This window comes from Xiphophorus maculatus, chromosome 6 (assembly GCF_002775205.1).
Source record: "Xiphophorus maculatus strain JP 163 A chromosome 6, X_maculatus-5.0-male, whole genome shotgun sequence".
NCBI classification, from domain to species: domain Eukaryota; kingdom Metazoa; phylum Chordata; class Actinopteri; order Cyprinodontiformes; family Poeciliidae; genus Xiphophorus; species Xiphophorus maculatus.
In genome coordinates this window covers 15,947,047-15,969,299 of record NC_036448.1, presented here as the reverse complement: position 1 = coordinate 15,969,299, position 22,253 = coordinate 15,947,047, and the positions used below count along the sequence as shown (strand labels likewise).

General features: G+C 37.7%; 1 protein-coding gene across 1 annotated transcript in view; it reads left to right on the top strand.

Moving 5' to 3' along the window:
• The first annotated feature begins 892 nt into the window (after positions 1-892).
• cdh2 (cadherin 2) overlaps positions 893-22,253 on the top strand; it is a 77,458-nt gene continuing 56,097 nt past the window's right edge. Inside the window, exons 1-2 of the mRNA XM_005796028.3 lie at positions 893-1,195; positions 3,419-3,527. Coding sequence (XP_005796085.1) covers positions 1,136-1,195; positions 3,419-3,527 — 169 coding nt within the window. The 5' untranslated portion in view covers positions 893-1,135. The remainder of the gene's footprint in view (positions 1,196-3,418; positions 3,528-22,253) is intronic.

The following is a 22,253-nucleotide window of genomic DNA, read 5'->3' as shown; positions in this document are numbered from 1 at the left end:
TAAGCTGCAAATCATTGATAATTAATAATCCTTGAGATCAAACATGCAGTAAACAGCAATTACCTAAGGGAGGTTGTGATCAGAATCGTATACTTGATGATCAATAGGGTCTGGGCTGCTCTTTATGCAGGTTGGCAGACAACTGACTGAATCCTGAATTACTGATGCTTGTGACATTCAAAACACATTTTTCCTCAGAGGAGCCTGGAGCTGATGGATGGAATCTTAATGAAAAATAATTTAGGCTAAAATGTAACACAATTGGAAGCAATAATTTCAAAATGTGTTTAAAATGTGGATATATCAAATGCAGGAGAGAGAGAAAAACGAATCACAGATAAGCGTTGTAAAGAGATTTTTTTTGTTTGTTTGTTTGTTTTGGTCTTTTCTATGTATCTCTACATGAGTCTGGCACTCTTATTAAAAAATAATGCATGTTAAATAAAATATGCAAAAAGAGGCCAGCCCTCAGACTGACACTAAAATAAAGACGGAATGTTGATTATGTGATGTTCTGTGCGAGTCAGTCGCAGACATTTAATTTCTACCTCAAAGATGATATAATAATTGGTTTCAATTGATAGAATAGGGGCGCTAGATTCTTAGCAGCAGGTTTGCTCTTATTTACCCTTTATCTTGACTTATTTACAAAGAATGAAAAAGCTCAGAAAAAATAAGTAAATAAAACAACAAAAACAAAACAAAAAAAAATTGTTGAGAAGACTCCCCTCTCAATCTATCCCATACAAATCCCCTCTCTATAGAAATTGTCTGTGTCACCAGCAGAGAGAGACAGTGAGATGGACGTCTTAAAAGCCTAGTGGCCGGGACTCGTTTTGTTTTTGTGTCGGTCGAACTGGATGGGAGAGAGGGAGGGATCAGCAGCAGCAGCAGCTTCAGTACCAGGCAGTGCTCTGCCTCAGTACGGACCGGGTAGACAGATAGAGGAGGAGGCTCCTACATGCTGCCGACACCGTTTCTCCTCCTGCTGCTGCCTTTCTTTCACGGGGAGCGTTTCCGAGGCCACTCTTGAACCGAAAGGATATTCTTTTATTTTTTATTTATCCACATCTGTTTTTCAATATTTTTCCACGGATTCCGAAGAGGGGAAATAACAGGAGCGTCGGGCGTACAAATGTTCTCGTTACACGAGGGTAGCGGGCTGCTTCTGCTCTTGCTCTTAGCAGGACTGCAGGTAATGTAATTGCAGAGTGGCTTTCGAGCGGAGTTATATACCGGACAGTTTAGTCGCTCTTATTTTCCCCTCTGTACCTTTCCATTGCTGCTTCTTGAGTTATAGGAACCGGGACGGGTTTGTAGCTCCTCGGAAGCCACTTTATATTGCTTGTAGTTGGAAAGCACCGCGGGGTCGGGCACCGAAATTGACAATAAAGTCGCCGGAGTCTAGCTTGGGCGGCAATTACTCGCTAGCGGCTTCGGTTTTATTGATTGCTCACAAGAAGCCGAAACGAGGACTACGTTTGAATTAATTATTTCAGCTAAACGACTTAAAATTTACAGCCTATTTTCGAAGTTTCTCTGGTTGAATCTCGTCTTGGAAGTTGATGACACCGACCCACGATAACCTAGATATTGTTCGATTTTATTTGGTTTAGATTTGATGTCTGTTTAGTTTGATACATTGTAAGCACGCTCCTCCCTCTGGTGTGAAAGTCCTTATTAACAACGTAAAGCTGAACAATTCAGCGGATGTACAACCTGGCAACTTGTATGGTTTGTGAAAGTGACTGATTTTCGACTCCAATTGGGTTAAGCGTTTATGTACCTTGAATAAAACGAGAACGGCTCAGTTAATTTCTGCCATCATTGTAACCTAAATTGCCTTCTCTCAAAGGTCTGACTATTGTATTAACATTTAGATCCAGAAATATGCAACCTGCTGCCATGGCTTTTGGATAGGGAGCCAGGCTCTGCTCCCCCGCCCTTTCTTTAGGCTTTTTTTCCATTTAAATTCCTTTGATTAAGAATGGCAAGTGGCACAATGCCCTTTTTTAATTTCTTTCAAAGCTCTTTAAATTTCACATTCTTTTGAAAGTTCATTTCAAAACGAGAGGAAACTGGCAAGACCTGTGTGTCAAAGAGCTGGATTTAATGCTATGGTTGCACTGATCTTTAGGCCAGAGATCTGAATTGGCTAATTTTCCCCTGACGATGCTTATGAATCAAATAAGTAACAACATAAAGCCCATTGCTCTCTCTAGTGTATTTCATTTGTCTGCATAAATACATTTTTTGTTGTTGAAATCTTTGCATTACAGTTTTGGTGAAATTTTACTTTGAGTGTTTGAAGGACATCTAAACTGGTTTCCCAATGTACTAATTTTTACACAGCAAATGTGCTTTAAAATCGGTGCGAGTAGACCAAATTTTCCTTTTATTGTCATTTACTGGCTAATGAAATTCTGAACACTTTGGTTTTCTTTTCCTCTGCCCCTTTATATTACATGTATCAAAATTAAGAACTCCCAGTATTTTGGCCGGTCGACATATCAACCAACATTATGTTTCGAAGTTTTCTTACAGTCAGATAAGGTTTGTGATATTTGCTTTTATACATAAATGCATCCTTCATTTTCTGTTGGATTTGATACTGCTAATGCTAATTAGAACCTGCAACCACTTTTACCATTTTTCACGTGTTCTATTTGCTCGGGAAAAATATAAGGAGCCACAGTTTGATTCAAATATAAAATCGTAAAAGGGTAACAACCGGAAAAAACCTGATCATTCCTTCTCTAATGTTGAAGTTACGTAAACATCAAAGCATGTTCCTCAGTCATGCTCTGTTAGCTTGTGCTGAATTTTTGCTTCACAAAATATGTACTTTGACTATTTCTGTGCTTTAATTTCCAGCTGCAGTGCTAAATATTTTGTAAAAACGATGTGAAGACAAAGTAAAAAGAAAAACACAAAGGAGTATATTGATCAGCCATTATCTGGTAGTTTCTTTGAAATGAAAAATACTGTGATTTTCTTGTGCTTGCTCAGACATTCGCACATAGATGTTTATTCCTCCACTCTGTGTATTGCTGCTGTTTGCTTTTATTCCTCCGTTCCTGTACTTCAAAGCAAAGAGTGTTTGTCCAGAGGTAGTGTGTTGATCACAGGGGCTGACGGACCACTACCCTGTTTCTGGGCCCCTGTACTATGGGACAAATGGGGCTTGTTCTTGCCTAGCCATGCTCTTTGGCTAATGCTTAACCCTTTTGGCCTCATTATCCTAATTGCGGCCCCTGCTATAAAAACAACAGATGCTTTTGTACAAGCATGAGAAGTTCAGAATGTGACCAGGAGGTTTTTTTTCCAGACAGAGTGCATTTTTGTTGTTGTTCGTAAAGGTTGATTTATGACTCATTTTTGCACCCACTTTACCCCTCTGTCTTTTCCCACATTGCAGGGTGCAGCAGAGGCCAGGGGTGCCCCACCATGCAGTCCGGGCTTCTCTGAAGATCTGTACACGGTTGTGGTGCCAGATATCACGGAGAAAGGATGGCCTCTTTTCAACGGTGAGTGGTGAAATATTCCTAGTTTTGTTTCACGTTGGATGCCTATTACGTCTGCGCTTGAGCGTGTATTTGTCTTGGCATACTCGTCAACGGTGCCTGCCTCTATGTGTTACATTTCAGGGGGAGGATCTGAACAAGACTGACATATTTAAACAATTAGCCTCAGTGTAGTGGTGTGGTGCTGCAAGTCATGTTGTTTGCCTTGTAAAGCAGCTCGATTGGGACTCAACTTCACAACATGCCGACCCTTTTTGCTTGCTTCCCTTTGCTTCACAGCGGGGTGAAACATATGCAGACTGTTAAGTGTTAAGCTAAACTTTATGGTTGCTCCCTTTTTTTTATTTTTTCTTTGCACCATTGTGAGCATTTTGGTATTAACCTCTGGCTTTGATTAAAAGGGGCAAACTTTCCTGATTGCTTTGGGGAGATGTATCTTTTTCCAAAGAATGAAAATAAGCAATTTCTGTGATTTTAATTAAGCAAATACTCTAGCTAAGCATTTCATAGCTTGTGCTGGCACACGGGTTTAGTTTTATCAAGTTATACAATTGCTTAGCAATTTTCCTGTCCTAATTACAGGTAGTCTTTTTGCAGATTTTAAATATCAAGCATCACTTTTTGTACTTTTTCCCAAATGTTGACACTGTTTTGCCTTAAGGGTCTGTTTGAACCATTTGGTGCCCAATTGCATTTTACACTGCTAAGTGTAACAGTAAAATTGTGTTCAGAATGTATGTTGCAATAAAACTGTTAGCTAAACAGCAAAATTATCTCTTTTTTTCTTCTGTTATAAGCATTTGGATAAATGAAATGCAACAAAGCAGATATGACCTTCTTCTTCTTGGTCTAATATTTGCCATATAGGGATGCAGCTGCGTAAAATGGCATGCAGGTCTCTGGACGGTAATAAAAACTAGAATATATCACCCGTGTGCTATTAGAGTGGTTAGGGCCTTGAGGTCATTTGGACCAGAAAGTATTCCCGCTTGTGTTGGATTTCACAGTGTGAGCCTAAAACTTGCATGCTGCCGTCATTGTGAGTCAGAGAGGTGGGGGGTGGATGTGACACAGACTAGAGAATAAAGGAGAGAGAGGATAGATTGATAGATTGTGGTTTGAATGGGTGGATACTGCTTTCACTGAGCTCTACTTAGTGCATAAGTTTGTGTTTGATGCTTCAGGTGATGGATTTCCCTGTGTTGGCTCGTGGATGAGCCGTGACCAGAGGTAATCAGGTTCTCTTTTGTTTGCCACCCCTTCACTCGTTTTCTCTCCCTGCCCTTCCCCCAGCGAGTTGTTGCTGTGTGGAGATTTCCTTGACAGTGAGGGGCACTCCTGTATCATTGTAATGCAGCAGGGTAAAGCAGCGTGGGTTGATGTTAATGAAACTCTATTCTCTAATGAGGCTCTCCTGTAGCATGTATTGAAAGACATAAGACCCCACAGTGTGCGGAGTATTCTTAAACTTTCCTCACTTTGTTTCCACCATGCTGTTTTTTGGTATTGTTTTTGACGAGCTGCTGGAGGCTTTTTTTTTTTTTGTTGATTTTAATAATTAATTTATTTTTTAAAACACAGCTTCTTTAGCAACACACAGCCGCATTTGGTCAGTTTTTCATTACCTTTGCCATTTCTTAAATAGTAAATGATGAGTCAACTACAAAATAAAAGACGTCTTCAAGTCTAAATATATCTGAGTAAAACATTGAGCTTTTATCATGCTATAAATAACACTCCCAGCTAATTTCAGCATGCATACATGTCTTCTTGAGTTATTGATGAGAAGCCATCAATTGCCTGCTGGTTCAGTTGGCTTCTTTTGAAATGGGATCCACCCACGCATCTGTGTAATACTATCACAAGGTTGTGTAAGATGTCAGAAACATAATTTCTGGCTCATATTATATTGCATTTCATCCCAAGAATACGGTAGATGTGGTGGTGGTAAAATGTTAGAAATCTTCCCTTCAACTAATGGTAGCCATTCTTTTTCCAGCTGATTAAGGGAATACACATCCTGTGGCCTGCAAGGCCTGGAAATTGTTGCAGTTAGCATGTAAACAGAAGACATTGTATGTGCTAAATTGAAGACATCCTGTAGATTAGATAATGGTAATTGTGGGCAGTCAGTTAGTGGAGGTAATCAAATTCTGGTGGTTGGAGACTAAATTTTTACTTTTGGCTGGGCACATGGTGGCCTTCCTGGTTTTTATTTAGTAGTTTTAAAGTTTTTAGACCAAGAAAACCCAAATACTGCAGCTATTATGCCTTTAAAAAAATTACTACCACTGAATAGTGAATTAAAATTTTAAGTTTATTTTGCCCATCCATGGTAAGAAGAATCGCCTTTGTTTTTCTTTTTATTACAAAAAAGGACTTTTCACGTTTTTATTTGATCATTTGATTTATTTAGTTGCATTGAAAGAAGCTAAACTGTTCACACATCAGCATATTTTCTTTGATCGAGTCTAGCTGTTTGAAAGTGACTTGTTTTACTAGATTTCATTTAATATAAGGTATGCTATAGCTGCGGGTGGTTTGCCCCTGGGTGTCTAATGAAATTTTTGGTGGCTTTAGAGAGCTGACACACAGTGTGCCTCTTTCTTTTTTTTTGGTCTTGATGAAGCTCACAAAGCAGAGCAAGTCAGAGTCGGCACATTATTCAGCAGGGGTTTCCCCCTCCCTAAATCTAGGTTAATGAAAAGCCCCAAAGCTTAATTGAGCCTAATACGCTCTCTTATTCTGCCGTTCTGCCATCTCTACCTCCAATCTTCTATTCTGATTTCATTTTTCCCTCCCTCCACCCCTCATAACCTGGCTTTTACTTGTATCACTGACAATTACACAAGCTCTTACCATGACAGAAGTATGCTTGTAGACAGCTTTGGCCTAGATTCAAGTGTTTTAAAAGTGACAGTGGCAAGAGAGTCCAGCTACGTAGCTCCTAAAATTAGTGTTATTTGGGGTGGTGCTGTGGGGGAATGTAGAGTTGACCAATTCAGTAATGTGATTCAAACAATAACTGTCAAAGTCAGCAGTGCAAACATCAACTGGAGAGATCTGTACAGCTAAATATATCCAGCAATTGTCCTTATTTAGAATATATTTTGTTGTGTAAACATTTTCTATAATCCAAATTGATCTGCTTTTACAAGACAATCGTTGGTGATTCATAAATATGGTTAAGTGAATTAATATTTTTCACTTTTCCAGTTCTTTTTATCTGTTCTGTCAAGATTTCAGTGATCCTGACCGAAACTGCCCCCCCCCCCCCCCCCCCCCCCCACACCCCCACCCCACTACCCTCACGTGTTTTATTTATTTTTTGTAAGAGGCCCCAGTATTTGGTGAGACATGACCTGGTTTGACCCAATCTTGTAAACTGAGACAAGTTCTGGTGAAGTATGGATGGATGAATGAGAGGCCATTAATGGAGGTTCTGACACATGAACAGACAGGCCACATAAGCATGACCTTATGTCACCTGAAGTTATTGTGACCTACAGGCTAGACCATATATCACCTACAGGAAGAAAGGGAGGCCAGAAATAAAAGGAGAGTAGAGAAGGTTTCAGATGTGGTATAGCAAGTTTATTCTAATTTGGACCTTAAGATTTTATTTTATTTTATTTTTTGTAGCAGATTTGAGGAAAAAACATGTCTTGCTTTCAATACCTTGTTTTGGAATTGCACTGATGCACCAGGGTTAAATAATTTAAATTCAAACTGACCTTTGTATGGTTCAAATTCCTTTTTAGAGGATATCCTTGAATCACTGGTGCTACACATGAAAAAGATTTACGGGGGATGCGAGTCACCCTGATACTCATGCAGCTGCTGCATGTCTCACATATTTCCTTTGTCACCATGGGACATTTTGAGCAACCCCTGTGGTCATTCTTATTTTCTTTGTTTTATTGTACTTCATACTAAAGCTATTATTGTTTTTTTTAGGCAGCACTTTGAGTAAAAGTTTGTTTCTAAGAGCAGCCCAGCACCCTCATCCTTCTTTTTACCCCCCCTTTTTTCTTGAAAGGGGATCAATGAATCCAGGGTCTTTGTTTGCTCAGATCAATATGTTGTAATGAAGGCTGTGAACCAATTCCCAGCTAAGGCATCACTGCATGGTGGGATAGTATTTGTTTTATATTTTACTGTAACCAGATTACATAAATTAGATTTTTATCTCACCGTCACTCTGCCTTTTAGCTCTTCTTTGAAACACAGTGGCCTGGATAAGTAGCACATATCGTGATGACAAATTGAATCTTGGCACTGTCCAAACTCTGAAGTAACCTTGTATATGTTTCCTACAGTATCCCAAGAAAGCAGAGATGCTTCACAGGTTAAATTTTTTTTTTTTTTTGGTTGTTTCCATTGCTTTCCCATAATGCAAGCATGTTTGCATAATAAAGGCATTGATCTTTGGCTAGCGTGTGTATCCTTTGTAAACCCCTTTCAGGAGCTTAACCTGTGTACTGTAATTATCTGACATTTGGCAGCCTGTTCCTTGGTCTAGCAATTATCATTTCATATTTGGAGGCAGGAAAGTGTTGGTAGAATGCCCAAGTGTCAATAATAAAGTATTTTGTGGTGGGCAGATATTAGCGTTGCAGCTTGTCATCACTTCTGCTTATATCACTCTTATTACCTCCAGGCCATGGCCTTTGCCATTGGCAGCTGACCATATGCCACTGACATTGCACTTTAGTTGAGGTGTCCCTCTCTTGTGTGTTGTGCATTTGTCCTTGAAATATAATTAGCTTGCTCTGTTCAGAAAGCTCTTGATGCTGCAGACAAATATTTTGGTAACAGATTTTCTGCAGCTGTGTACCTCTGTTAACTCTAGGTTTAACTAAAAAAATGTTTTATTGTGTTTAGAGATCTCACCAATTAAAATTACATAATGTGTCTGGTCAAAATGATATCACTCTTGTATATTATTGACAGTTGCTAAGTGGATGTGAGTTCAGCTGATGAACAATATGAAAGGTTTCTTTTAAGGTTGGCAGCATTGGTCTTTTTAAGAATTTTCTTTTGAAAACAGAAGGATGCAGTTGTTGATCACATAAAAATTAGAAAGCTCCTTTTCTGGCTTGTTGAAGGTGCAGCAGAGCACAGTGCTCAGTTGATCAGTCATTTTCTTTGTTCCATTGTAACAATACTAAAAGAAAATTAATGCATTGTCAGTAAAATACATTTTCAGATTTCCAGTTTCTGCTTTCAGATGATAAACTATTTTTTGTGGTTTTGAATTATTGTCCTTTATGTAAGAATTGGAAATGGCACTCATTATAACCTTTGACAAAACATGGCTAAAACTCTTTCTGGAAAGAATTAGTTTAAACTGTTCTGCATCCATTATCTAACTTGCTTATCCTTGCATTGTTACGAGGGGGGCTGGTGCCTGTCTCCAGCAGTCAACTATGCTTCAGTGTAATGAATATGATATTGGTTCACTGTGTTAACTGGTCCAACATTCAGACTGTAGATTTCACGTTTTATAGTTGTGGACTGAATCCTATTTTTTTTTTAATGTTGAGAGATCGGCGGTCAACCAGTACTTGCATGGAAGACTGTTTTTATTCACCAATCTTTTCTACCACCACAAAGATCTGAAAGCCTGTTTCTGTCCCCCTTTTGCTCTGCTCTAATGTTTTATATAGTTTGACAAATTCAAGGAAGTAACCTGAATGTATAAATGCAGATTCTGTATGTAGAAGACCGTTTTGGCCAGTTGGATAGATTTTCACTTCCCTCAATGCCTGCACTTAATGTATATAGTTATTGGTTGGAGGATGACCCTTCATTAGAAAACTTTAACCGTCCATTTAAGCTATGTTTGTTGTAATTGTCTAGATTTCCATGTTGCAAACATAGTTCAACTTGGTTGTGAAACAAATCTATACAACCAGTTGCACCCCCACCATTATGAAGAAATGGCTGAAAGCCCTGTTAAATCAGTACTGAAAAAGTCTCCAAAACTGTTTATTCTGTGACCTTTAGTAGAAAAAAAAATCCTAAATGAAAGATAACTGTTAACAATGCTAATATTAGCTTGTGCTACTTTGTAAAGTGAAGGTCTATGCAGCATGTGCAAAATCTAAAATGCTAACCAAAATCTAGTGGATCTGTATTTATTTATTTTTTTTTAAAGTATTGTAAAATTCATGAAATGTTTAGTTAAAAATTGACATTGAAGGCAAATGTCTACTCTTTGCAAAAATATTGCTCAAGCCTTAGACTCTTGTTTCAGGTTGGGTGTATAAATATAATTTGACTTTTAACTTATGGGTCAAAAGTCAAGTTGGCTTTGGGCCCTACCCAAAGTCTGAATATCATTTTGAAAATAACATATATTTTATTGTTCAAAGGCGTTTAGGCTATAGGTTATCTGCATCTTTGTCCCACCTGGATTATGACACTTGTCTAGAAACTCTTCAAAACTAACTGGTTTTCCCATGTGCTTAAATAAGCTTCCAATGTAATACTTGGTGACTGATTTTTTTTTTATTTTTTATTATTATTATTATTATATATTTTTTTTCTTTTTAATTTGAGGGACACAGAGTGCATAATGACCCCACTATATAACGAGGTCATTTATAAATAACTTCGTTGACCTAACTTTCTGTATGTGCCTTCATGTGTCTAGGAATAGTGTTTCACACAAGTGAAATGCTCCAACCGATGTTGAAAAGAAAATGCACAACTTGGACCTAAATGACAATAAATCATCACTAGCGAGTAAATAATTTACTTTTTTTCATTGCAGATTTGTGGATTGTTTAGTTTTGTGTGGGCAGCCCTTTTTTTTTAGCTTGTAAAGTGAATGGTTCCTCTTCTCTCTTGCAGATTTTTGTCCTTACCAAGTAAGATTAGACTGTCTTTTACTGTTTGGTGCAGTAACACTTCGATTTTTGCCCACTGTTTTCTCTCTTAGTGGTACTTGTTTTGCTCATTATGTTAAGCCAAGGGTGTGAACAGAGCTGTATCCTCAAGTGTTAAATTGGCAGCCACTTTAAAAACGCAGCCACTCCCATTCCCCCCCACTGATTTTCTTTCATTTACATGTTGTGTTCATATGGCAGGGCATTCAACATCTAAACAGACAAGCAAGCATTTTTTTAACCTGACAGTTGTAGATTGAACAGCAGTACCTATCCCATAGCTGTGTACAACAGTTAGCAGGCAGACAACAGTGTCTTTGTGTCCTGTGTCAGACAAGCTAATACTCCAATGAACATATTAATGAGGGTTTCTGTGCCAATGGAGAAAATGGAGACAGCACTGGCCTTGTGTGTTTAACCTTTTTCTGTATGCAAGTGACAAACATAGTTGCAATTTTCTAAACGCTATTCTGTGTTCAAAAGTCCGCATAAATTTGAACGGCATTATTCTGCTGACTATAAAAGGGAAATTTGATGCAGGGACATGTTAATTGACCCAGATACTGTAGTGATGTTCACAAAGGCCAATATCCTGCCTGGGAAGCGACGTCTGCCTCCTGCGGGCCACACCAACTATTGTGTTCTAGCACAGGCTTCAATTTCAGTGCTACAGCATTTTTCCTCTTTTCTTTCTCTGGACAGTAACCTCTGATGTCACTAGTCTTTAGCCATTCTCAACCCACCCTGTCTTTGATTCACTCCTCTATCACCTCCTCTACTTATTTCCTTGTTGTCCCTTTTCTCTCTCTCTTTTTTTCACGTGAGCTTGCAGATGGGGGGTGAAGGGGAGTGCTCCCCCTTGGCGCTATACAAAGATTGATGTGGTGTAATTGGGTAATTCAAGGACAATACTGTAGCATTTTGCCTTTTTTTCCCACAACTGAATTTGTTTCCTGTAGTCACCTTGGTTGCTTCATGACTTCAGTCATGCATGCAATGTTAAATTTTACTTGTGTGGGTAATTTTTTCTGATGCATGGCTGACTTTGAAGAACTCGTGGATTTTGATGGCCCTTGGCAAAGCAAGTTTATTTGTAAAGCAGCCTCCATACGTAATGTATCCATCCAATGTATTTTATTGGAAACGAACAAAAGTAAAGGGAAAAAAATTAAATCGAAAAATATAAGAATTGCATATAAAGGGAGCAACAGGGAAATGCTAATTTATTCAGAGTTAATAGTTAAGGCATGAGAAAATTGATAAAATATTTACCTTTCATTGGTAGACTGTGATAAATAGTATTCTTTTTTATTTTTATTTTTTCAGACCTGATTTAAAGAAGCCAAGAGTTGCAGCTGTCTATTTTATTAAAATCTATTCTAGGTCTGATCACTAAAAGAAATACTGCCCCCTCTTTCTTAGATCAAGTCTTGGGAACTCTGAGTGACAATGTCTCTGATCTTGGGGACCTAAATTCTCAATCCCTGATTTTCTTTTTCTTTTTTTTTTCCTTTTTATTACAGAACATGGTTGTCTTTTTTGTATTATTATTTGAGGGGGTGGAGAGGGCAAAGACATCATTGCAATGATGTAGCCATCTTTTTTGTGAACGACATCAGTTGGACTGTGTCGTAACTCCATTACATTCTTTGGGGGAAAGGAACTTGCCGTTTTTGCAGCAATCATTGATATTGTAGATACAATATGTCAGCAATGGATTATATATTGCACATATACGTATATAAAGCTTTATTATGGGTGTGTAATATTGTAATACTTCATAATCAGAAGGACAGTCATATAGATATTGAATAAAAGTGAATCGAGAGTAGAGCATTGTGAAACTCGACATTAGATCGTATTTTTTCACAATTTATGATTGCCAGAGAACACAAAGTAGTCTTTTAAAACTAGAAAATTAAATGGCCTTTTCTGTTTAGTAATTATTGAAAGCTCTAAGATGCCAAGTAAGGAGAATTTCATTGATTTCAATTTACTACAAACTAATCAAGGTTCAGTCTTGATGTAGATTGGTTGCTGGTAACAATGATTTCTTGTTCCTTTTAATCTGATAGCTCTTCAAATAAGCTTATGTAGCCTTCCTGATTGCTTGTCTCAAGTGATCTACAGCTACCAGGTTGTGCTGACACTGTTGTATGCCATCACTAGATATTGTGGTTGACCTGAAGCAGTTTCAATTCTCCATTTTCTTCTGCACTTTATGGGAGGAAGCTACATATCGCCTTGTGTTCAGCATCGTCTGCGTTTACATTAGCTCTTCTGTCGATATTTAGTGGAACATTAAAGGCCGTGCAGCAAATCGGCAATTTATTTCCCAGAGCAAAGCTACCTAAGCAGGACAGTGACTGGAGGGGAGACATTTCAACTGAAGGATCTGCCTGCTGCAGACTGGTGATCTACTGATTTCCAAAACATCTTTATTTTATACACCAAAACATCCATGAGTAAGGTGAATAAATATAGGGGAAGGTGGCTGGAGTTTCTCTTGTGACTGCAGTCGAATTGTTCTACTTCCTGATGAGTGACTGAGAGCTTAGAGCTTAAATTAATACTCAATTCCTTATGATATTTAGATTTTCATAAATTAAATATCTCTATAGTGACTTTTTTCTGATATTTTAATAAATGAAGGACTTATAAAAAGTTGTTGTATTTTAAATACAATAATTTCTCATTGAAACTAAAATTAAAGCCTTTTAATTAATTGGAACACTGACTGTGATAAAGAAGCAGTGTCGATAATCCTTATATTTAATGTAGACCTAACTTAATACTTTAACAATACTGTGTTGTGCTTTTGATATTTTTTTAAGTTGTTTGTCAAAAAATCTAAACTCTAAGGCAAAACTGTGGAAGCAATGAAATTTGATCTTAAACTCTGCATTATTTTTTAAGTTAATTTATTTGACTGGAGAAATATTTAATCTTTTTTATCGCATTTTTTTTTTTTTAGCATTACATATTCTGAACATTACTTCTGTTTATAAAACAAACAAAATCTCAATCCAGAATTAGTCTAACCTTTCAGAGCTTTACCAGTCAACAGAGAGCTATATCACAGTTTCTGTCCACTTCGTTGACACGGTGGCAAAGTCATAGTGTCTTTCTGTTAATGGGGGATTCTTTCACATACTTTATTCTTTTCATCTTTTGTTTTTCTATTCAGCAAACTAATAGGTTATTGTTTTGCTATATTTTATATACATTCTTAAGTTTAGTAATATGTGAAAAAATTCAGCATAGAAAAAAATTGGTATTTCAGATATTTAAAACACTAAACCAACTGTCGACTAATGAAACCCTTATATTGTGATACATTTTACAACCATATTACCCATCCTCACTTTTACTGTTTGTAACAAGAACAAATGCAGTGGTTATCCTATCCATAGTTTAGGTTTATTCATTTTTACTCCAATGTAATACTCTACAAAATTACATGTTTAGCTCATTGAATTGTCAATGTACTGTCAGTTGATCTTTGTATTTCATTTGATTAGACAATTCACAGCTTTATACCCACAATTTGTAGCTGCTTACCAGCATCCTCATCCTCCCCCACACACTGTGTTTGATTACTCACAATAATAATTCTCTCAATCTTGTATATGTCCTATGTCAGCTCTTCACTTTTACACTAAGTGATCTAAGCACTGTGACCTTTGCAGACGATAAGATTCCTTCAGCTGACTTGAAGACTTTGGAATAACTGCCTGAACCAGTAATTCATGGCATTGCTAACCATATGAGGGCTACGAGGAAAGGTTATTGACCTTTCACGCCTGCCACTAGTGATGGAGAGAGCCAGACCCTGGAGGAAAATGAATTGTGCTTATTAAGGAACTGGACTTTTTGAATCAAATCCAGGGGGCAACTTTACTCTTGGCATCTCTTCTTTATTTAAGTAATTACTTTTTAGCAGTGTTTGACCAGCTTTCTGAGAGCACAGACTCTTAAGATAGAGTTGCATTCAGTCATAAAGTTTTTTGGGAGAAATTATAGTATAAATTGCAGAATGCCTGAAGGAGGAATATAGATATTAAGGTGAGGTTTCATTCAAAGTGCTGAGAGGAATAAACCAACTTAAAATGCATATGGACACACAATTTGCATGGTCAGCTTAACAACAGAGCAAAAAATTTGGGGGATGCAATGAAGTGGTGACTGTAGAGATTAATTTAAGAAGTGAGTGCAAGTGTCACAGTTGATGAAAACGTCCCGTTTTTGTTGGGGAAAATTCTTTGAAGTGGAATATGATTGAACGCTGCGGAAAAACATTTTTGTCCTTCGCCACAATGAATAGAGAAGCTGCACTGGAGAAGTTATTCAGTACTGTCATGTTATTGATCCAGATGACATACATTCATTAACATTCAGCTGTGGTACCAGCTTCAAAAGCACTGTACCTAATACTGTCTTTAAATTTTATTGTTCAAACAGCTTTTAATATTATCTGGTGAAAAGAAAACAAAATGCCTCAAAATGAATTGATAAAGAATGAGAAAAGGCTTAACTAGTCAACACCAAGCAGTGGTGCCCAAAGTTGGTCCTCGAGGGCCAGCATTCTGCATGTTTAAGTTCTCTCCCTAGTGGTTGTAGCAACCTCCTCAGCAAGTCAATGTTCTCCTTAGGCCTTCTAATGAGCTATCATTTGATGCAGGTGTGTTAAACCAGGGAGAGAACTAAAACATGCAGGATGCCCTTGAGGACCGACTCTGGGCACCCCTGACCAAAGGGGAAAAAGAGAGGAAATGAAAGGTCTTGTCTAATATACAAACTGCAGATCAGTAGGGGTAGGTCCTCATTTTTACAATACATGAACTGTGGTTTAAGGTATTTTTTTAACTGTTGTGCTGAAACTAACACCTATGATATTTATAAAATGTGAGCTCATATGTTTGATTTTCAAAAGACTGCCAGTGTTTCCAGCCCAACACTGAAAAAACAATAAAACGGAAAACATTTTCTTTGTAAAGCCTTCCTGTTACCCACTTTATATCTTGTTTTCACTTGGTCTTTCCCAGCCTGAATGAATCTCTGAAATGTCTTGACATGTTGGCAATAAAAAGAACTCTTGTTCCTGAGAGCTGAATTGCCCACCTCCTCTTTAGACATTAACTGGTGATGGACTGACAAAATCCTTTGAACATTTAAAACGTTTGTTCCCATCAGTCCTCTGCAAAGCAAGCAAGTTGGGTTCCACTAAACAACTGTTTCAGGTCAAAGGAATAAGAAATGTCGGAAACTCAACAGTGTGTGTTTACGTCAATTTAAAAGATATTGCTTAGTACTGCCTATTGTGTATGTCATCAATTACAGAACTACAGCTGACGGAAGTTGGAGGTAATTGTAAGTTGTCGCCGTTGGCCAAGATGTGCTCTTTTCTTAGCTTCCATGGTGCAAATAAGGTTGCAGGTGTTTTAAGGTGCTGACTCTTTATTTCCTCTTAAACACTCCATAAAAATATTTTCAATTCCTCCTGTCGGAATCGACAGGAGGAATCAACAAACCGATTCATTGCCACAATTTGTGACTGCTGTGATTTCTGGTGAATATTTAAATAGTTACTGCAACTGTCTACTGGCTTTTATAGTAATGTAAAGTTTCTATTGGGTTTTTGAAATGTTGACAAAATGGATGTAGTTCTTGTTTTACACCTTTTGGCCTGCTTGTTTTCATAAACCCAGTAAACCTCTTTAAAACATTTTCTTCAAGAAGATTGCCAGAATTTGTTCTTATTACATAGAAGGGGTCTGCAACCTCAGGCACAGATGACTCTTTAGTCTTCCCAAAGTGGTTCTTCATAACTCAGGATAATAGGCAAGGTTTCTTTAGATTAGTTTCAGAAGTTGCTCAATTTCAGTTTGTGTTATATTTATGTATGTATATGTGTATATATAATCTCCTGTAGTTAAACCTTTAGAATTATCAATTAACATGCTTGAAATAACATTTGTTTTAATCACATGTAGTTGGGTAAATGTTGGTTTTTGAGGTGTATTTGTACTTTTACTTGGAAGCTAGGAAAATTAATGGGCAGGGGTGCATTTGAATTAAACAAAGCATGTAAAGAATGTGGTGAGGACTGCGGAGAAATGGAGTCATAGACAGAGAAGATTGAGCACCATGTTATTTCAGCTCTGTCCTCCCCCAGAGCTCCAAGCCTGTAAATCCTGGTGGGAGGCATGCGTTTATATTGGATCAACATACTATGATGATATTTTTCCTGCTGTCTTGTTTTTTATAATCATACCCGGTCCCTTATGGGATGCAACTAAAACCATTTTTATTGACTCTGGAGAAGGTTATCTCTAGCTCATGTAGTGGGAACAAAAATTTTGGTTCTACATTTGTACACAGTATCATTGTCCCCTCTCAATGGGAATAAGCAATAGATGAAAACTAAAAGCTTCCAACATAATAACATAATTATAATGCCCCTTTTCCATTTTGGTTGAGCATGAGTATTATGCTCTTTTTCTTTCTTGTTAATACATGCACCTCATATTGGAAGTAGTTTCTTTCAATACTTTGGAGAGCAGAAAAAGAATTACTAAATCCTTCAGCTGCTCGTTAGTAATATTTCAAAAGAGCAATTAGAATTTGTTTTGAAGTGTTCATTTGTGGCAAGAAAAAGTTTCAAAATCATTATGCAATTTTTGTCCATCCTACCTTTTAGACTATTGAACTTGATTTTAATGGCAGAGACGTTGAGGAGTTTGACTCCAGTATGTATGGAACAGAGCAACATGGTGCTCACCACTCCACATGTTGCTGGGCACTGCCGTTCAGGTGTCTTAAATCAGGCTGCTATACTTTTCTCTTTTCAACCAAGACAAGCTTAGGTGTTTTTAGAAATATTTTTACTCACAAATAATCTTATGGTTTGGAATAAAAAGTGGTGCTGTTTTAAAACAGTTTTTGAGCTTAAGAGTGTCTGTAATGTATGCAAGGTCAGCAAAATGGTAAAACTTAATATAGTGTGTCGTTTTTGAGTTTATCTAAATACAACAAACATGTTAGCAAAATACTAATTCTGACTAAGTATCAATACATTGGCCATAATTGCAATAATCTCTGAATTATTATAAGTATGTTGATTTTTAATTTTTGTCTTTAGCTTAAATTCTATGACACCAAGAAAATGATGTTTTGCTTTTTGTTTTTACTCAGTTATCATACCATGGGGGTCTCAAACAGAGCTGTGTAGTTTTTCTTTTTAAAATTTTTTTTTTTTTTAATGTTTTGCCCTATGGTCAAAAAGGCAGCAGTGAAAATAAGTCCTACATTTTCTATCCAGGCACCAACTTTCCTCTTGTGCTCTTTACAGTGGGGTCATTTTATGATCTGAAATCAAATGCTGCACTTCACGTGGCAGCACTTCTCTTGAAGGTCCAACATTTGTTAGAAGTGAAAAAGGACAGGAAATCACTTGGAGAAACTCATATTTCGGTTGTTTGCAAAAAAAAAAAAAATTTATATAAAACACAGCTTCAGGCTTTTTTTTCCCTAGCCAACAGTAATGTGGTTATGGGTGTTAGTAATGGATTGAGACATTAGTTCCATTAACCTGTTCACTCTCCAAATGCTCTGCTTGATGTAGTATGTAATTTAAAATGTCTGTCAGTGGCTGATAGAACTGTCAATCAACAATGTGCAGTGAGCACTCTGGTCGGCCACCTTAATCCATTAGTCATTAGGATTTCAGGAAAGTGAAGAGATTTTGGTCTCTTTATGCAAAATTAATCTTTCTAACCCAAGAAATTAATGTATTCCTTTTAAAAAGAGGGATGCTTATGTAACATTTAAAGTAATTGTATACCAAAAGTCTGATGGTATAAGTTTTAGTATTTGTTCAAACAATCCCTCCACATACGGATGCATCATGTCTTCTAAAGTAGATGTTATTTGATAAATAGGCAGAAAGAGAAGAAACTAAACCGGTTAGCCTGTTTGAATGTTTCCCCTCTGTCCTACGAAGAATGTGTTGTCAAGGAAAACTGAGGTCAAAAGACACAAATGCTGTTTTGTTCCGCCAATACCAGGCTTTATTTTGTGCACAGTGATTGTAATGGGGCAACAGTGGCACCCATTGTTCTGCTCCACATCTGTTGAGAGATTGGCGATTTGATTGAGGGAGAACATTTATTCATGAGCTGTCATGCTGTGTATTAGCTTTATTTAATTTTGACTGCCAAGACACTTGCGCACATCCTCATAATTAGAATATATTGCAGTTCTGCATCTGGAAGTTTTTTTTTTATTTTATTTTTTTTAACAGCCATAAACACAATCTAAGTGGAGCAGATCCTTGAAGCACACTAGAGATTTATGGCTTCTTAGTGGTGGATATTTAATGAAATAAGCAGAAGAACAATAAAACCTACTTTTGTTTCTTTTAGGATCTGTTCTGATTATGCATACAGTCCAAACAAGCATTCAACACTGTCACAGTTTTGCTGTTTGTACCAATTATTTATAGCATTGACTTATGCAGCTATGAAGTACAATTATGTAAATGAATTTCCTGAGTCAACTATGTCCTCAAGTCAAGTAAGTGTGTTATGAGGATTATTCATCAACATTTTGTGCCTCTTACAACTTTAACAAGTTCTGTCTCACAATTTATATTGTTGATATTGTATGTTTTTATTGTTAAAAGATTGAGGAAGTGAGGCCCTGCATATGTAGGGATTATAATTTTTTTCGCTATTTTGAAATACCAAATTTTTATCCAAATCTTTAAGGCATTGCACATTTTAGGTTCAAATGTACTTACTTCCTGCTACAAGTAGTGTGAGAAAATATGTGTGTGAGAGAGGGTTATTTCAATGGATTAAATTAACCAAAGTTATTATTGGAGATTTGAAATGTATAAATGTATAAAGGATATTCTTCAAACCGCAACACCAGGATGTGTTGTGGTTTGGGCAACCTGGTAGCTCTCGGGCTTGTTTTGTTTGTATTGATGGATCAAATTTTTAAGTTTCTGATCAACGGAATATTCACCTGTTTTGGTCACCAGCCTGTTTCACTATGCATCTTTAGACATGTGTGTCTACATACTTGTACAGCAGCAGGTGTTCAGCTGTAACAGTTGGAAATAAATTTTATACAAAAAAAGAAAACAACCCTTCCACGAACGCTGCAGTGCGTATCCTCTCCTCGGCTTATCCCGTGATCTCTGACTTTTATTTATTGTTCTGTCCACAGAGTGCTCGGAAAATGCAATTCCACAACCATTGATTCATGTCTGTTTGAAATAAGGAGGTTCAGACTCGGGGCATGAATAAACACTGCTTGTGTTTTTTTACTTTTGACCTCTCATTCTCACTCCCATCCACTTCTCGCAATCCCATTTTCAACATGCCTCTTAGCCACAGTGATGCTTTCTCAGTTGCTTATTATGCCTTCCACCAAACCACCAAGGGGGTATAAGCATGTGTACACAGGCAGCTGTGTGCCACTGTATAACTCCGCTCGGTGTGGGATAAGTGGGGATTGGCATGTCCTGTGCCCGTTTCATCTGTTTAAAAAATGTGACAGCTGGGCAACACTTTTTCCACTCCCCCTATATGAGGATGACGCATCCAAATGAGACGTAGCGAAACAGTCGGAGGAGTGACAAAGATAGTGGAAGCCACCAACTGGCATGGCGCAAAGCAAATGTTGGCACATGTGTTATGAGTTAGTGTTGACATAACTATTTTATGGCTGCCCTAACACATTAAGGTTGTTTGCCTAATTCCTATTTTTCTTTCCTTCTCTCTTTATGCTGTAAACACTGTGCAGTAATGGTAGGAAGGGCATAAGAAGTGTAATTTATGTGTGGGGGAGAAGCCTGGGATGAGGCCTCCCTCTGGGATTAATGGGAGTCTCTGTGTCTGTTCACAGGAAATATGAAAGGCCCTTTGTTGGTAAAGGACTTGCTGCTGCCAGCAAATAACTACCCCCTGTCATATCAAAAATCCCCAACCTCTAAATTCATTGCCTCCTCTGCCGCTCATCCTTCAGCCCCCTTTCTTTACGCCCCCCCCCCCCCTCTATAAGCCTGTGTGTTTTCTGTCAGGGTCGCTCATTTATGATTCCACACTGCGCCGGCAGATCCAGAGCCCAGGAGACACAAGCTCGTATTGTTAGTATTCACTGTCACTTCTGGAGTCTAGGCCGCTGGACGCAAAAGCGGAAGAGTGGGAGAAATAGTGCTGTTCAGGTGGTGATTCATATTTTTACCTGTGATGCTATGTGCGCTGCCTTCTCCGGTTTCCTTCCTGTGTTCAGTTTGGAGACTTGCTATCACGTCAGGTGGGGGAAAAACTGGTTTTCTGTGGTTAATGTGTGACCAATGGACTGTGCTGGTGGTCTGGTTTATTTTTGGGGTGCCTGTGGGTGTGTGTGTGTGCGTTTGCACAGTGGTTGAGCATACCTCCTTAGGCTACGCTAAATAAAGAAAGGCCTATCAGTGTGGGGAAATGACTGTTAGGCAGTGCAATGGCAGTGTGTCTTTCATCAGGTCACACGTTGGTCTCTTCACACCTGCAGCTCAGAACAGGGGAGTGAGAGGCTGTTGGCAAGTGTTAATTGCTATAATAAAAAAAGACTGGAAAAGCCAGAGAAGATGAGGTAGGTGTGTGTGTACTTGGCAGCATCGTTTTCTATCTACTTAAAATGTTCTCTTTTAGTTCAGAAGTGAATGAATTTGTAAAAAAAGTTAGAGGGGTCTGATCAAGTATTTGCATATCATGTTTATGCCACTAGTACAGATAACTGTAGGTCATGTATAATTTAATTTGGATTTTTTTATTTCAGACAAAAACCTTTGCACACAAATATATGCATATGATCTCCTAAATTGTAAATCAAAAAGCATATATGTTTTTTTTTTCTTTGTTCTGTATATTTAGTAGATTACCGTACTTGAAGTTACAGAAGCCTGCTCTCAGTGAAGTGGGCTGCTGTAGAGTGAGCACTTTGCCGTTCAGCATCACCATCTTCAGAGATTTCTGGGAGTTGAAAATGAGAAAACACAAAATAAATATTTGTGCTTTATGCAGACTTGGAGCACTGGAAGTTGTATCAAACTTTTAAAGTAGTAACTCAAGAGAATACATAGGAGCAGTAAGCAGTTTCAGCAGGAGAGCTAACTGGAATACAAACGTTTATTTATTTTGGTTTTTATTTAACTAGAGCTGAACAGTCATTCATAACAGTCATTGCAAGTTCAGTTTGTGTAATATTCCAGTTGGAATGGACAGCTTGGATGCAGCATTTAGTTGGTTAAAATATCTCAAGGTCTTTGCCAGTTGGACGCACTTTAGCTTTCTTTCAAGCTTAGACCTGATGAAAATAACCAAGTTCTAAAGCTCAAAAAGAGCAGGAAGGAAAATGTAGCCTAATTGATAACAATACTACAGTATAGTGTAATCTAACATCAATCATCCTCTTTCTGTCATGGAGCATAAATATTTAAGAAACTCTTCATAGCCTGTTGGAAGGTTTTGATTTGTGATTGGAATATTTTCAATCTTGTAATTATATGGAGCAGCTCTTGTTAGCCAACAAGGCTAATAGTCCTAAGTTTCTTTTTTCCTAATAGGTTTATGTGTTCCTAATAAAAATTTTTTTTATGCATTTAGTTTTTTTTTTTTTTGTTTTTTTTATCTAAAATTGGACACTCCTGTCCTGAGTTGTTTGATGGGTGCTCTGTGTGGGGTGGGAGCTTGACTGAGAACTGAAGCTCCAAGGCGGAGCTTTGGGTGAAAAGGCGGCGCATTGTTTGAGCAACTGTTAATGTTATTCTCCCCCCACCCCCGAA